Source organism: Urtica dioica, chromosome 10 (assembly GCF_054948205.1).
Source record: "Urtica dioica subsp. dioica isolate 48M chromosome 10, U.dioica_male_clone48M_v1_H2, whole genome shotgun sequence".
In the NCBI taxonomy this organism is placed as follows: Eukaryota; Viridiplantae; Streptophyta; class Magnoliopsida; order Rosales; family Urticaceae; genus Urtica; species Urtica dioica.
In genome coordinates, this window is record NC_142765.1 from 1,641,142 (window position 1) to 1,659,108 (window position 17,967).

General features: G+C 38.0%; 1 protein-coding gene across 1 annotated transcript; it reads left to right on the forward strand.

Moving 5' to 3' along the window:
* The first annotated feature begins 349 nt into the window (after positions 1–349).
* On the forward strand, positions 350–8,512 carry LOC149382919 (cellulose synthase A catalytic subunit 1 [UDP-forming]-like). The gene is made up of 14 exons (XM_089628351.1): positions 350–560; positions 732–927; positions 2,952–3,118; positions 3,498–3,609; positions 3,703–3,889; positions 4,055–4,321; positions 4,415–4,760; positions 5,022–5,159; positions 5,239–5,364; positions 5,519–5,731; positions 5,831–6,089; positions 6,251–6,447; positions 6,535–6,885; positions 7,727–8,512. The coding sequence occupies exons 1-14, from the start codon at positions 480–482 to the stop codon at positions 8,315–8,317; spliced, it is 3,231 nt and encodes a 1,076-aa protein (XP_089484477.1). The 5' UTR covers positions 350–479; the 3' UTR covers positions 8,318–8,512.
* Positions 8,513–17,967: the final 9,455 nt, after the last annotated feature.

Genomic DNA, 17,967 nt, shown 5'->3' on the forward strand with positions numbered 1-17,967 from the left:
CGTCGTTTTTAGACTACTACGTATTTCAATTTATTAATTAAAAACTACTCATTATATTTGAAAAAATAGTCAACTGCATAATTTTTTTGTTTATATAAATATCTGCGAATATTTATAATTTAAAACTAAATATTTACATTCAATAATTTAGGTTTAACAGTTGTATTTACATTAGTAAATAAGCAATTAATTTTCCAATTTGAAACTTAGAATTTATTTTCTAATCTAATATAATCCTTTCCTTTTCCAGTCCCAGCCAGCCAAGCTGGTAGTGTCAGTGGCGTACAGGCAACCGATTCAGCCGGTAAATTAAGAAATGTAAAGAAAGCGACAAAAAAGACAATAAAGCGCAACGATAGCTGGAAGAAGAAAGAGTAGAGAAAATGGCGTGTTGAATAAGCAAAGAATTCACTCTCTCTCTCTCTCTCTCTCTCTCTCTCTTGATCACTGCACTTCTTCAACGCTGGGATCGACGAACCATGCAAGGCAATGCCGGCTTAGTCGCCGGCTCTTACAACAGGAACGAGCTCGTTCGAATTCGCCACGATTCCGAGACCGGGGTTAGTAATAATGGATTCAACGTTCTTCTTGTCCATAGACCTGGTTGATTTTTCATGATTAATCACTTAAAGTGCATGAGAAAGTGTCTGAAGTGCTTTGGATCTGAGTCCGTAAATTTAAGTGTTTAATTTTACATTTCGCCTTTTATTTTTTTCCTTGAGTAATGCCAGGCAAAACCCGTGAAGAATGTGAATGGCCAAGTGTGTCAGATCTGCGGTGACACTGTGGGACTGAATTCCATCGGCGACGTGTTCGTTGCTTGCAACGAGTGTGCGTTCCCAGTTTGTCGGCCTTGTTACGAGTACGAGCGAAGAGACGGTAACCAGGCGTGTCCACAGTGCAAAACTAGATACAAGAGGCTCAAAGGTATATATATACATACATATATATAAATAAAAGAAAGAATCTTTGGTTGTGTTTGCTAGTTAACTCAAACTGTTTTTTGTTTTTTGTTTTCTAATTTTTGTAGTTGTACTGAAAAACTGTTTTGTAGTTGTTTTCAAAAAACTGTTTGGTACAGTTTTCATTTTTGTTTTTGAGAAATTGAAAAAACTGGAAAAACTGTTTTGTACACTTCACTTTTTTTTTAAAAAAAATGAAAAGTGAAAACTGTTTGGTACATGGAAACAATTTCTTAACTCAATTTTTTTTTTTAAACATAAATTTAACTACACAAAATATAAATATGACATTATTGTTTAGATTGAATACAAAATTTTTTTTATCATCATAAATATGAAATCATTCTGCATAATCATCCCACATAGCTTGAGCAATAAAATCTCTAAACTCGGAATGTGCACGTCGAGCTTGTGTAGTTGCGCTTGTGTACGACGGTCTACCAACTTCTGACGCACCTTGACCTCCGACGCCTTCAGAACTTTGGCCTTCAATATCCTCCGGAGGAATATCTTGATTCCATGCTTATGAGTCTTAAATAAATTGATCCGAATAAAAAGTAACCGAGAATTCCAAAGCGAATCAAATCAAATTCTTAAACGTTGTTAAATAAATAATCATAAATAATTTATTTAAATACAGGAAATACATCACATAATCAAATCCAATAGCATTTAAACGCACTAAGCGATTTAAAAAACTCGCGAATTTATCGAGCTTTAACTATGATAACAAATTTCAAACTCCGGCTTCGTTGCCTTCGACTCTGCCGGTTCCTGCTCGTTCGTCCAAATCTGTAATCAAGTCATCGAATCCGATAACGAGTCAATTTCACAATTTCAAACTCGTATCAATTCCAAAATCCAAAACCCGACATCTCAAACCCGAACCAATTCAAGTAAACATAACCCGAATCCGAGTAACTAAACGCTAACACACAAAAACGTTCACACACAATAACCAACCCGAGGCTCAGAGATCATGACAACATAGTCAAACCGAAACACACAGCCAAAACCAAGCCCACGGCCATAACAAACACACAGCCAAGACAAGTCACACGACTATAACAACAAAACCCAACCAAATTCGAGTTCAATTTCTTCATTTCAAATCATCAACATCGATTATCAAGCTCCACCAACCATTAACCTCAATCAATTACTCATAAACAACTCGGATTAAGAAAAGCCCCAAATCCAAAACCTCAAACCCTAACATCTTGAATTTCAATTCGGGAAAAAAAACCTCACCTCGTTTCTGGAGGAATTGAACCCCTCCGGCGTTCACCTTCTCACTCGCCGGCGTCCTCTCCAACTCGCGGCGGCTCAGCCTTCACGGCGGTCGCGCGCCCGGGTTCGTTCCACGGCGGCGGTTCACGTGAGAGACGGCTGGGTTAGCTCGTCTGGGCCTCGCGCTGAAGAGCTGTGGCTCGGAGATTGCTCACGAGCTTGGTTCTGTGGCCGAGAGCTCGTTCAATCTTTTCTCCTCTTCTTTCTTTCTTTTCTTCTTCTTCCTCTGCTTCTCTTCTCCCGCGCGCTCATCCACCTGCAACACAGAAGAAAAAAAAAACGAACGAACATCCACACAATCGAGAATCAACCATCGAACCACCATTATCAATCTCTAACCCTCGTCTTCTTCTTCTTCACCTCGGGGCTACCTGCAAGCACAGACGAAGGAAAAGACTCTTCAGCTTTTTTTTTCCCGACAATGAGAGAGGAATGACAGAGTACACGCGAGAAATAATTTCGAAAAACACATTGGGCTTGTTTTCAATTTCCTTTACCTTTTTTCAAAACAATTTTCAAAATTTTTTAAAAATTTTACCCGAAAAATTTAACCAAACACCACTTTCAACTTTTCTTTCCTATTTTTTTAACTGAAAAAGTGAAAAACACTTTTTGAAAGGACCACCAAACAAGACCTTTACTTTTGAGATTCTGTTTTAGAAGAATATGACCCAACCCAACCATATTTGCTTATTTCAGGGAGTCCTCGAGTCGATGGAGATGATGATGAAGACGACATCGATGATTTGGAGAACGAGTTCAACTACGACCAAGGAAGTCGCCGATGGCGAGACGATGCTGACCTGTCATCTTCCTCTAGACGTGAATCTCAGAACCCGATTCCCCTCCTCTCTAACGGGCAGCCGGTAAGCAAATTGTCCTTCACTTTTCTGTTGGTTGTAATACTTTTAATAGATAACTTGTTAGGTTATACTTCAACAGAGTATTATATAGATCCTTTATCAGCAAATAGAACCTAGGGGAAGAGTGTTATGTGGTGTTTATTGTATAATTTGGAATCAATGTGCACATTATTTTTCGTTCACTTGGTACACATCTAACGCTAATATTAGATATCTCGTTAGTTTATACTTCAGAGTCGGTCATCATTAATTATATAGGTCTTTTAGCAGCTAATAATAGAACCTAGGGGAAGAGAGCATCGAACAAGAGTGAAATTATAGCTCCATTGTTTGTGTTGGTATAAATTAACGGTGAATGTGATGTGCCTTCAATTTTACTCAGGTATCTGGTGAAATTCCTTGTGCTACGCCTGATAACCAATCTGTTCGGACTACATCAGGTCCTTTGGGCCCCGGGGATAAACACCTTCCTTATGTTGATCCTCGTACGCCAGGTAATGAGGGCGATTGTTAATCTCGTATAATTTACTTGCAGATTCTGAGGATCATTTGAATAGAGATTGATTATGGAACTTCATTCGTTACAGTTCCAGTGAGGATTGTGGATCCATCGAAGGACTTGAACTCTTACGGGCTTGGAAATGTTGACTGGAAAGAAAGAGTTGAAGGTTGGAAGCTCAAACAGGATAAAAATATGATGCAAATGACGAGCAGGCATTCCGAAGGGAAAGGTGACATGGAAGGCACTGGTTCAAATGGAGAGGAACTCCAAATGTGAGCAATTTTCATTCTTAATTATATTGCAGTGTTTTTCTTTGCATAAGCATAACCTAAACAAAACAGTGTTAATTTGAGTTGATTATCTCAAAGTTGCTCTACTATCACGGTGTTAACTTTTTGAGTCATTTTTTTTTTGTTTTGTTTGTTTGTCAATTTCAGGGCTGATGATCCTAGACAGCCAATGAGTCGCATTGTTCCCATTCCTTCATCTCATCTGACTCCTTATCGTATTGTCATCATACTTCGGCTTATTATTTTGGGTTTTTTCTTGCAATACCGGGCCACTCATCCGGTGAAAGACGCGTACGTATTGTGGCTGATATCGGTTATCTGCGAGATCTGGTTTGCCTTATCTTGGCTGCTCGATCAATTTCCGAAATGGTATCCTATTAACCGTGAGACCTATCTGGATAGGCTTGCACTGAGGTAGGCAAACTTTATTTTCACCGTCCGAATGTGTTAAAAAATAGGAAGTAATCTTATGGCTGTGTCAACGGTGATGTTTTTCTATTTCTACAGGTTTGATCGTGAAGGTGAGCCATCACAGCTAGCACCTGTAGATGTGTTTGTCAGTACTGTCGATCCCCTCAAAGAGCCTCCACTAGTCACAGCAAACACTGTTTTGTCCATACTTGCTGTGGATTACCCAGTCGACAAGGTCTCGTGCTATGTATCAGACGATGGTTCAGCAATGCTAACCTTTGAATCTCTATCCGAAACCGCCGAGTTTGCAAGAAAATGGGTGCCCTTTTGTAAGAAACACAGTATTGAACCCAGGGCTCCTGAGTTTTATTTTGCTCAAAAGATTGATTACTTGAAGGACAAGATACAGCCTTCTTTTGTGAAGGAACGTCGAGCAATGAAGGTAACTTATGTGTATTTTTTTTTTATTGAGGTTGATTTTAAACAATATATGCAATTTTGTGAAGGAAATACTGTCTGGGTGCCTTCAAATTCATTGATATTCGGGCTTATGTCAGAAAAATATTGTCAATGTGATAAAGATAATAAATTTGTATATTTAAGCTCTCTTGCTCCCATGTCCGAGTATGTTATTTATATAACTTATCCTGGAATGTCATGAACTCATCGGTTAAGGTGGATATGTTTTGTTTTTGGATTTCAGAGAGAGTACGAAGAATTCAAGGTTCGGATTAATGCTCTTGTTGCGAAAGCACAAAAGATGCCAGAGGAAGGTTGGACAATGCAGGATGGCACTCCGTGGCCCGGTAACAACTCTAGGGATCACCCAGGAATGATTCAGGTACATACAGTACATCAATTATCGATACGATATTCACTCATCTCGCGTTTTCTTGAGAGAATTTTCTGTTCATGAACAGGTGTTCTTAGGACATAGTGGGGGACTTGATACTGATGGCAATGAATTGCCTCGACTTGTTTATGTTTCTCGTGAGAAGAGACCCGGCTTCCAGCATCACAAGAAAGCCGGAGCAATGAATGCACTGGTTCGTTCTTTTTTAAATTGTTTAAAGAAATTTATCTGATGATATCCATTCAAAACTCACGCTGGTTTTACGAACTGTTACATGGATGAAAATTAGACATATTGTTGTTAATAGCATCTCAAGTATTTGTTCGAACTGTTCTGATTATCTACAGATCCGGGTCTCTGCTGTTTTGACCAACGGTGCGTATCTGCTGAATGTGGATTGTGATCACTACTTCAATAACAGCAAAGCTATTAAAGAGGCAATGTGTTTCATGATGGACCCAGCTTACAGCAAGAAGACCTGTTACGTACAGTTCCCCCAGCGATTCGATGGCATTGACTTGCACGATCGATACGCGAATCGCAATATTGTCTTTTTTGATGTATGTTCAAGTTGACCTCTTGAACACCCGACAACCTCGGATTTCACTTCGCTCAGTGCCATATATATATTCTGATATCATTTTCGCTTTCATTTCCAGATCAACTTGAAAGGGCTGGATGGAATTCAGGGTCCAGTCTATGTGGGAACTGGATGTTGTTTCAACAGGCAAGCTCTTTACGGGTATGATCCGGTTTTATCCGAGGAAGATTTGGAGCCAAACATTATCATCAAGAGCTGTTGTGGTTCGAGAAAGAAGGGAAAGAACAAAAAATACATCGACAAAAAGAGAGCAGCTAAAAGAACCGAGTCTACTATACCGATTTTCAACATGGAAGACATTGACGACGGTGTCGAAGGTTAGTTTTATCGGAACTCGTTTTCTACTAGCTTCATCATTTTCGCATTAAATCTTTTTTACTTCCCCAGAAATTTTGTCGTCAAAGGAGAAAGTGACGTCTACAATGCATATTGCGTACTGAGATACGGAAAATGTTGACGAAGTTTCTATCTTGTGCAGGTTATGATGAGGAAGGTGCGCTTCTTATGTCTCAGAAGAGCTTAGAAAAGCGCTTTGGACAATCTCCGGTATTCATTTCGGCGACTTTCATGGAACAAGGAGGAATTCCGCCAACAACTAATCCGGCCACACTCTTAAAAGAAGCAATCCATGTTATTAGCTGTGGATACGAAGACAAGACTGAGTGGGGAAAAGAGGTGAGTTTTAATTGCAAATTATTATTATTATTATTTTTTCCCCCCGAGTTATATACTGAGGGAAAAAGGTTTGGTTTTGAAACACAGATTGGATGGATCTATGGTTCTGTGACAGAAGATATTTTGACTGGGTTTAAAATGCACGCCCGCGGTTGGATTTCGGTCTACTGTATGCCTCCCCGCCCGGCATTCAAGGGATCGGCTCCGATCAATCTTTCTGATCGTTTGAACCAAGTGCTTCGATGGGCATTGGGTTCAATCGAAATCATGCTTAGCAGGCATTGTCCAATTTGGTACGGCTATAATGGGAGGCTGAGAGTTTTGGAGCGACTCGCGTACATCAACACCATCGTCTATCCCATCACTTCCATCCCGCTGCTTCTCTACTGTGCACTTCCCGCGTTTTGCCTTCTCACCGGAAAATTTATCATCCCCGAGGTAACCATCGATAGGTTAAAAAAACAGAAAAAAAAAATGGGTTATTAAGTTTAGGGATGGCATTTTTTACCCGAAACCCGTTAGCCCGTTCGTTACCTGATCTTAACGGGTCGGGTAATACCCGTTCAAAATGAGTTAACGGGCTAACAAGTATTACCCGTTAGTATTTTAGCGGGTACGGGTCGGGTAGCGAAAATGTTAACCCGCTGACCCGCCCGTTAATTATTTTTATGGAAAAAAACTAGATATTTTTTTTTAAGAAAACATTAGATTACATCATAATGAGTAGGTTGTTTTGATTCTTATTAAAAATTATTTTTTTATTTTTTTTAAACGGGTTAACGGGTTAGCGGGTGCTCAATTTTGGCACCTGTCACCCGGCGGGTATACCCATTATCCGCCCCGTTGGGAAAACCGGGTTAACGGGTACGGGTTCACGGGTATTTTAATAGGCGGGTACGGGTACCGGTATTGGTGTACCCGCTAAAACCCGTACCCGTTGTCATTCCTAATTAAGTTATATAGTCACACGGATATAGTAAATTGAGATATAGCCCACCTTTGGTTAATTTCTTGTAAATAGCCAAGTAGACTTATTAACAGATTAGTAAAAGACTTATTTAACACAGCCAAACATATATTTTAGGTAGTTAATAGGCTGCCACGTATGCAAGTTGACTATTTACAAAGTATTTACTAAATGTTGACTAATTTACAATTACTATAGTTTAGGTGGCTTACGTAGCCAATTTTTTGAAAAAAAAAAATAGGATTAAGTAACTGATTTTCATTCCTTTCCTTTCCCTTCCCTTCCCTTTTTTTTTTTCCTCGTCAATGGCAGATAAGCAACTTTGCTAGTATGTGGTTCATTCTGCTCTTCGTCTCGATCTTCTCGACGGGGATTCTCGAGCTGAGGTGGAGCGGAGTGAGCATCGAGGACTGGTGGAGAAACGAGCAGTTCTGGGTCATCGGAGGAACCTCGGCCCATCTCTTCGCGGTCTTCCAAGGGCTCCTGAAAGTCCTTGCCGGGATCGACACGAACTTCACGGTCACGTCAAAGGCCTCGGACGAGGACGGAGACTTTGCCGAGCTCTACGTCTTCAAGTGGACCTCTCTCCTAATCCCTCCCACCACAGTCCTCATCCTCAACTTGGTCGGAATCGTCGCCGGAGTCTCCTACGCCATCAACAGCGGATACCAGTCGTGGGGCCCGCTCTTCGGGAAGCTCTTCTTCGCCTTTTGGGTCATCGTACATCTCTACCCGTTCTTGAAGGGTCTCTTGGGCCGCCAGAACCGGACACCCACGATCGTCATCGTGTGGTCGATCCTTCTCGCCTCGATCTTCTCTCTCCTGTGGGTCCGGATCGACCCCTTCACGTCCGACGCCACAAAAGCCGCCGCGAAAGGGACTCAGTGTGGTGTCAATTGTTAGAGAGACATTTTTTTTGGTCTGATGCGCGTGTGTATATATATATATATAATAGAGAAATTAAACGGTATATAGAAATTATTTATGCTTAGTGCCGTATGCGCTAAGAACAAGAATTCGTTGCATTTTTTTGTCAAACTTAATATTACAAGCGCTGTCATGAACAGGCTTTTATTGAATACAAGAAATATTTTTTTTGCTTCATTAGATTTTTACTTGGCTTATTATTTGATGGGCTTTGAATTATTTGCCACATCATCAAAATTGGCTATTTTACTTAAAATCTTTAAACGTTGGCTACTTTATAATTCTATAGCTAACTAGCCAATAACAAACTTAAATTTTGCTAAATAGTCAAAATTTTGTTAATTTTGCAAGATAGATATAAAAAAAAATTTAGTAAGGTTCAAATCTCCAAAATACCATTCATGAAATATTTCAGCATTAAAAATAAAAAAACGAGTCATTAAATGAGTTGACCATAGCCACGTTTAATGATCAATCATTCCTTAATTCTCTCTCTCTCTCCATTAACTATGTGCATCTGTCTCTCTGCTCCGACTCTTCTCTTCAATGTGGCATTCGAAGATTGCGTCGTACGCTCCAAGATTAATTCAGGCTGTGTTTTTGAACAAATGTACGGACATTAACACAAATAAGCATAGAAAAAAAAATACCATAGTTAACATAAATTTACATACATATACCAAAATTAACGCAAACAAACACAAAAATAATAGTTTTCATAAAAGAGGATAACAAAATAAACACAAATATATCGATCCGATTGCATAAATACAAATATACGGATCTGGATAGTACCCCTGGACCGATGGTTGATTTTACGAGGGAGAGTGGCCTCGGGGAAAAGCCTCCAGCAAGGGAAGATTTTTCTGGTCAAGCAGAGTGACCGGCGGGGACACTTATCGCAGCTCGTGAAGCTCCGACCGGAAACATGGCCAGCAACAACGCTACATTGGAGAGTGGAAGAACGACGTCATCCGCGGTCAAATTTGTACCAAGGACCTCGATGTGCACCAGATTTTCATATGAGAAAGAGAGAGAGTAGGTCTCAATCTGATATTAGTATTCATGATACGATTGCGCTCAACGAAATTGATATACATGACCTTCACTTTTTTCTCACGCTTGATCTCTGACTATTCAATACAATATATAGATTATCTACATATATACATGGATCCTAATTTAGCTTATCTGCCTTTCTTTATTTTTATATATATATAATTGTTATGTATAAAAGTAACGAATATACATGGATCTTATTTTAGCTTATCTATTAAATTATCCTCTTGAGTTTGTTTACCGTTGCAATTTACATTTAAAAGTGTATGAATTGCTTACCCTAGATAGACAAAAGGATACCTTGCAAAAGTGCTCAAGAGCATAATAAATTGAGAGTAGTCTATAAATTTATATATCGAGATCCATTTCTTGAACAATTATATATACATTTTGACTGATCTTATGAAACTATTAGGCGCGTTGATCACTTCTATAAAGGAATAAAAAATAACGTCACGTATATACTAAAACTTGGTACAATATCATTGTAGCAAGTGTTTTAACCAACTCTAAAGCAAAACAACAATTTTTTTTTTTATATTTGTTTTTATTAAAACTTTTATGTACACAACATACGTGTATTATTATACAAAATTAGAAGTCTATCATTTGTATCTATCTCTTACAAAGATTGGCAAAACCTAAAATCTAATCCCCACTATCTCTCTCTCTCTCTCAATAGTTTTTTTTTTTAAAAAAACGTGGGCGGGACCACGGGAATATCATTAAATACCCGAGAAAATTAGCTCATTGCATTTATAAAAAGTTTGTTTTAATTCTATACCTTCATCTCATTTTTATTTTCTTTTCCATATATTTTTACAGTCCAATACATCAAAATTACTTATATGCCCATCATTTTAACCTTGTTTTTTTAATTAAAAAGAAAATAGAAAACTTCTCCCGCTCTGTCACCTCTCCTGCCCAAGAGACCTAGCACAACAAGGAACGAGAAGACCACCCGACCAGTAGAACCAGGAGAGAAAAAAAAATTCCGGCCAAGAGAGAGAGAAAGAGAGGCGTGGGGTGAGTGAGAGGCAGAGTGAGAGTGAGCGGAGAGAGAGAGAGAGAGCACGAGGAGAAGAGATAAAAGTGGGCCGAGAGACACCGGTGGCGCGCGGAGGATGAGGGCGGCGAGGTACAGTCCGACCAAAGCTCAAGCGTGGAGAGCTGAGGTAAAACCCGAGTCCTTTTAATTTCTTTTCAAATTGGATTTATGGGTTAGTTGAATATTGGAATTTTTGGGGTTTTCGGATGGCTCATAATCATCGGATTCTCTCTATGGTTCAAACTTCACGAGTTCGTAAATGGTTGTTCGATACTTGATATTCACACCAAACACCATACTCAAATCTCGTGTATCGTTTTTATGTATGTTTGTGTGTATGTAACACAGAGAAGCAAGTGAAGCAGCGTGTCCGATATATACTTTCTTTGGTTCAACATTTGTTCAGTCTCATCTACCTTTCGCTTCTGTTCTTCAACGGTCTAAAGCCACGCAGGTAATACTATTATCCAAAATTGTTCTACCATATATTAACTACCTTTTCATGTCTAGATCACTTTGTTTCTATATTTGAACTCCAATGTTACGGTTTGAAACATATAGTACACTAAAGATCTTTACTTTCATGTGTTTATGTTTTTATTAATATCAGTTAAGATGCAAATAATATATTACATATGGTAGCAGCAAAAATAGTATCTCAGAGTTTTTGACATTTGATTCCAAAACTCTCCACAGACATGGAGGTAATGGATCCAGCTATGGAGTTCATTCTTGAGATACAGCTAAGAGATTGATTCAATGTCTATTCATTCATTCTCCCACAAGATATAGATTCTTTTGGTGTATTCATTTGTTCTGTTCATATGAATATTCAAACTTAGTGATTGATTTTATTTCTAGTGTTCTATAAATAATTTATTTCATTTGTTCTTTTTTTGCCGAAAAATCAAGCAACGGAAGAAACTTTTTTTAGTAAACAATTAATTAGAATTAGATTCATCTATAATATTAATGACAAATTTATTAGAATTAGTAAGTTTCGTGTAGAATAACAAAGTTATATGAATAATTTAAAATTAATAAGCTTCATCTATAATATGTGTCCTATGATATATTTAATTAAAATTAGCGAAATTTAATTAGAATAATCTATAACATAAATGACAAATTTATTAAAATTAGTTAGTTTCATATAGAATAATAAAGTCATGAATAATTTAAAATTAATAAGCTTTATCTATAATATGTGTCCTATGATATATTTAATTAAAATTAGTGACCAATTAATTAGAATTAGATTCATCTATAATATTAATGACAAATTTATTAGAATGAGTTATTTCATGTAGAATAACAAAGTCATATGAATAATTTAAAATTAATGAGCTTCATGTATAATATGTGTCCTATGATATATTTAATTAAAATTAGCGAACAATTAATTAGAATTAGGTTCATCTATAATATTAATGACAAATTTATTAGAATTAGATTCATATATAATATTTTTTTGAGTTTTCTATGGTTATGCTAGGAGAGTAGATTTGCTCTAATGACCGTTAGAACTGAATACTCTACTGATCATTAGAGTTTCTCTACTCATCAGTAGAGTTACCGAGTAGTTTTTTTTTCACATATAATTAAAGTTTTATATGGCTCTACTAGGAGAGTAGATTTGCTCTAATGAGCGTTAGAGCTGAATACTCTACTGATCATTAGAGTTTCTCTACTCATCAGTAGAATTACCAAGTAGTTTTTTTCACATAGTTTTCAAGTTTTATATGGATCTACTAGGAGAGTAGATTTGTTCTAATGACCATCAGAGCTGAATAATCTAACGATAATTAGAGTTTCTCTACACGTAAGTAGAGCCGCGTAATTGATAGTAGAGATAATAAAACACAATTTAATGTCACTACAATTTAAGAAAATGAAAGCAATAATGCATGCTAACAAACATCCATGGACATACGATAAATAAGCCAATTCAAAATGATACAAATAAGCATTTGTTTTTATCGCTTCTTGCGTTTTTTTTTATTGGTGTTGACCTAGCTTCTGCGACCATGTCAGACATAGATGTGACATTTTGGGAAAAATTAGCATTTTGGTGGAAAGTGAGAAAATGTTATGAAATTTGTGGCAAATTAGGCATTTTCTATATATATATATATATATATATATATATATATATATATATATATATGTCGGGGATGATTCCCCCATATAACCATATAAATGCGGAAAAGTAATTAATTACGCTAATCATGAGCTAATTAATTGAATGATTATATGACAAGATCTAGATTTACGTTAATTAATATTATGAGAGAGCATATAAGTCAAGCAACCGAAACAAGAGTGAACGAGTACTTACATTGATTTTCGGTTCACGAACTGAAAGCTTTCACAATCCGTCTTCGTCTTGAACATACAAGCTTCCACACGATCCAACAAAGAACTCCTTCTTCAAGGACTCGATGTGATGACACCTTAGTCTTCCGAAACGTAATCTCCGAGACGAATAAGAAAGATGAGTGGGCACAATCTTTATCTCACTAGATCACGAAACTAGGTGTTTCGAGATCTCGCTCTTATTTTACTAAGAATGGAAACGAATTTCCGAGGGGAGGGAGAGGCTGTTTTGCACGGCTAAGGTAGCCTAGAGTGCACGAAATTATTAGGTCAAAAACCTTAATTTTTGCCTTCTCATGAACCCCTATTTATAGTAGTTAAAAGGAGATATTCATGGAATCTTCCAGAATATTTTATTTCCTTTTATTGTGTTCACACTAGAGGATTTAATCTAGGCCATTGGATCTCAACAAGTGAATCCTACTTTTTCTCTCATCCATCAGATCAATATCTATGGGATATTTAAATAGAGAATAATTTATTCAGTGAGATAATAAAGGAGAATATATTATTCTCCTAAATATTCTCCTAAATATTCTCCTAAATACTCTCCTTTAAATAAGGAGAAAATATAGGAAAATATCTTATATTATTCTCTCTCCTTTATTTAAACAACTAAAGAGAAAATATTGGTAAATACCAATATTATGAAAATCGAATTTGGAGGCACACGGCCTAGGGATTTGCGCAACTTCTAATGCCGAAACCCTAATTCGATTTTTCATGTGTGCAAGGCCCAATTGCTTAAAACCCAATTAATCATTTATTTACTTGGTCCAACAATAAACAAATAATTAATAATTGTTTATTTACTTGATCAAACAATAAATAAACAATTCTACCATAAATATTTATTTAATTCTGCGAATACCCGTTTTCCAGAATTAATGCTGTCAATCACAATTACAGCAAGTGAGATTAATAATGATAAACATTATTATACGAAAGTTCTTATCCGCCTTTATCAGAGCCGAATCGGGGACTATGGATCTAGTAATAGAAGCTTAACAAATCCGATGAAAAAGACGAAATAGTCCTTTCTCTTTTGTCCATCGATTCGTCTAATCTTGGTCAAATACTCCACCTTGTAAGCCAAGACTGAACTCTCCTTTATACTAGAATTATATTTACTCGTCGTGACGAGTGTCCACTGATATAGTCAGTTCGTGATCAAGATCCTCCAGGTTCAACCCGTATCGAGAGAAGTCAATTTTTCCGTTATACTTCTCTTGATACATATCAGCCCTAAGCATTGTTGCTTCCCCAGCGAAAGATTCTTTCGAACGTTACTTACTTCGAAAGTGCGCGCAATCTATCGGTTCTGGAATCAACCCTTAGGTGAGAGAACATTAACCTTCTTTCAGGAAGGCTGGATTCCGTATCTGTAAATCACTTCCCACTCGAATTATGCTCTGAGAAAACTCCCAAGACAAAAGCCGTGATTAGCATGAATAGCCTTTTAGCGAATGAGTCAAAGAGCTCAGTAACATAACCCAGTGTCTATGATCACTTCAGGATTTAGATCAAGTCTCACTGTGACCATCATAGTGGCCACGGTTAGTGTGTCGTAACGGTCCTTAAACGACACATCTACATCAAGACATGTCCGGGTCGTACACTTACCACAAGTGTAGAATGCTCCCACATAGTGATCAGCCTTCACCCATGTGTTCCACATATATGACTTTAGATATAGTTTTCCAGGCGTATATCAGTCATCGACCATGTTTTAGCACACCGCCCGAACTCAGGTGCCCAGCACGTGACTCAGTTAGATACGGAGGCTATGGAATAATGAATGTTTAATAAATCTTATTAAATAAGAAATAACGCTTTCAATTCAAATAGATAATAAATGTCAAACTTTATTTTATTAATAATTTCAACGAGAATTTACATAAGTATCTTCTCGTGGGCAAGAATTCCTAACAATCTCCCACTTTGACCTAGAGAAGATATGGCATGTATCTAAGGCCCATTCCTCCCACATGTTTCATGAACACATGTTCAGATAGTCCCTTTGTCATTGGATCCGTAATGTTGTCTAACGTCGAGATCTTCATGACTGCCACGTCTCCTCTTCGAACTATTTCTCTTATAAGGTGGTATTTTCGTTCTATATGCTTTCCTCTCTTATGGCTGCGAGGTTCCTTTGAGTTTGCGATGGCTCCAGTGTTATCACAGTGGAGTTGCACAGGCTCGTTCATTTTAGGAACTACCTCCAGTTCGGCTAAGAAATTCTTAAGCCAAACAGCCTATTTGGCTGCCTCGGAAGCTGCAATATATTCAGCTTCCATAGTAGAGTCTGCGATACTAGATTGCTTAATGCTTCTCCAGACAATCGCTCCTCCATTGAGAGTGAACACTGATCCAGACGTAGACTTCAACATGTCACGGTCTGCCTGAAAGTCAGAGTCAGTGTATCCTTGTATCACCAAGTCATTACTTGTGTATACAAGCATCATGTCTTAGTTCTCTTAAGATATTTTAGGATATGCTTAACAGCTATCCAATGTTCTTGACCAGGGTTTGACTGGTATCTACTAACAACTCCCACTGCATAGCATATGTCGGGTCTAGTACACAACATGGCATACATCAGACTCCCAACTGCTGAGGCATATGGAACTCGACTCATATCCTCCACTTCTTGCGGTGTCTTAGGACACTGCTCTTTCGACAGGAACTTTCCTGAACGAATTGGCAATAATACCCCATGGGCATTTTGCATCGAGAAGCGAGAAAGTACCTTATCTATATAAGTACCTTGAGATAGAGCTAGTAGTTTGTTCTTCCTATCACGAATGATTTGGATTCCTAGAACAAAAGCAGCATTCCCCAAATCCTTCATTTGGAATTGCTTTGCCAGCCACTCCTTTATGTCAGACATTACTTTAATATCGCTTCCTATAAGGAGTATATCGTCTACATAAAGGACTAAGAAAACAATTACTTTCTTCGAGTACTTGTAAACACAAGGCTCAGAAAGGTTTTGTTCGAAACCATAGGTCTTGATCACCTCATCAAACCTTTGGTTCCAGGATCTAGACGCTTGCTTGAGTCCATAAATGGACTTCAATAATTTGCAAACCTTGTGCTCTTGACCCTTTTCTATGAATCCGTCTGGTTGATCCATATAGATTTCTTCTTCCAGATAGCCATTCAAGAATGCCGTCTTTACGTCCATTTGCCAAATCTCATAATCGTAATGAGCGGCAATGGCCAGAAGAATTCTGATGGATTTAAACATGGCTACAGGAGAGAAGGTTTCGTCGTAGTCGATTCATTCTCTTTGGGTAAAACCCTTAGCCACAAGTCTAGCCTTAAAGGTTTCGACTCGTCCATCAGCTCATTTCTTCCTCTTATAGATCCACTTGCACCCAATCGGTCTAATTTGTTCGGGTGCATCTACAAGAGTCCAGACTGAGTTCGAGTGCATAGACTCTATCTCTAGATTCATGGCTTCTAGCCATTTTTCTTTGTCCAAGTCGACCATGGCGTCATTAAATGACACGGGGTCGTCGTCGTTCGCATCCAAGGCAACGACGTTTGCTTCAAAACCAAGATATCGGTCGGGCTCTCTAGAGACCCTCCCACTACGACGAGGCAGTGTAGCACTTGGACCAACGTTTATGTTTTCTTCTTCATCTCCCACTCTCACAACAATTGTAGGTGGAGATGGATCCCCTTGGACGTTAGTCTTCGGGGTTGGTCTAACATTTTCCTCGAGTATAATTGTACTTCGAGGCTTATGATTTTTAACATAATCATCTTCAAGAAAAGTAGCATGAGTTGAAACGAATGTTTTCCTATCAATAGGATCATAAAATATACCTCCTTTTGTCCCTTCTGGATAACCAACAAAGAAACAAACGTTTGTTCTTGGTTCCAGCTTGCTCGATTTCTTTTTCAAGACATGAGCGGGACAACCCCAAATACGGAAGTGATGCAAACCTTCAGGTGCTCCGTTCCATAGTATTTTGGGTGTTTCGGATACAGATTTTGAAGGAACTTGATTTAAGATATACATGGCAGTCTTTAATGCATAACCCCAGAAAGATGTTGAAAGTGAAGAGTAGCTAATCATGGATCTTACCATGTCTAATAAAGTTCTATTTCTCCTTTCAGCAACCCCATTTTGTTGAGGGTTACCAGGAGCCGATAATTGCGACTCAATCCCATGCTCAAGCAAGTAATCGGTGAACTCATTGTCTAAGAACTCGCCTCCCCGATCCGATCGAAAGGTCTTAATAGTCTTACCCAATTGGTTTTCAACACAAGCACGAAATTCTTTGAACTTACTAAAAGTTTCAGATTTTCGTTGCATTAGGTAAATGAAACCATATCTAGAATAGTCGTCAGTAAATGTGACGAAGTATTCATAACCGCCTCTCGCAGCTTCACTCATTGGTCCACAGACGTCAGAGTGAACAAGTTGCAGAGGTTCGGTGGCTCTTAATCCTTTTCCAGCAAAAGATCGCTTGGTCATTTTTCCTTCAATACAGGATTCACAAACAGGCAGAGTTCCCACTTGAAGGTGTTTCAATGGCCCAAGCCTTGAAAGCCTCTCTAGCCTCTTTATATTTATATGACCAAGTCTTAAGTGCCATAAATAGGTTTGTTCATCACTAGACAGTTTAATTTTCTTATTAGATGTGGGTTTAGCTACTTTAAACATTTCAGCATTAAATGAACATTTATTTTCAGGAGTTAATACATATAAACCATTATATAATAAGGCATCACATATTAATCTTCCATCTGAAGAAACACTCATAGTTTTCTCATTCACAGATAAAGAAAATTTTTGTTTAAGTAATTCAGAAACTGAAATCAGGTTTCTACAGAACCTAGGAATAAAATAAACTGAATCTAATATCAAATATTTATTTCCAAATCGGAGTCGAACTATTCCTAAAGCTTTAGCCGTGACGGACTCTCTGTTCCCCACTCTAAGCTGTAGTTCGTCTCCCCTCAGTTCCTCCCACGAGTCAAACACCTGTAAGGTTGTACAAACATGATTAGTTGTCCCCGAATCAATTATCCAGGACGAGAGAGAATCTCCAGCATATAATGCTTCTAATACATGTAAGTGAGTGAACGGTACATTACCTTCACACGACTCAGGGCTGATGTCATCATC

Coding starts and splice junctions, on each gene's coding strand:
- LOC149382919 (XM_089628351.1), top strand. CDS start 480: ATGCAAGGCAATGCCGGCTTAGTCGCCGGCTCTTACAACAGGAACGAG. Junction 3,119..3,497: donor TCCTCTCTAACGGGCAGCCG/GTAAGCAAATTG, acceptor AATTTTACTCAG/GTATCTGGTGAAATTCCTTG. Junction 5,365..5,518: donor CCGGAGCAATGAATGCACTG/GTTCGTTCTTTT, acceptor GATTATCTACAG/ATCCGGGTCTCTGCTGTTTT.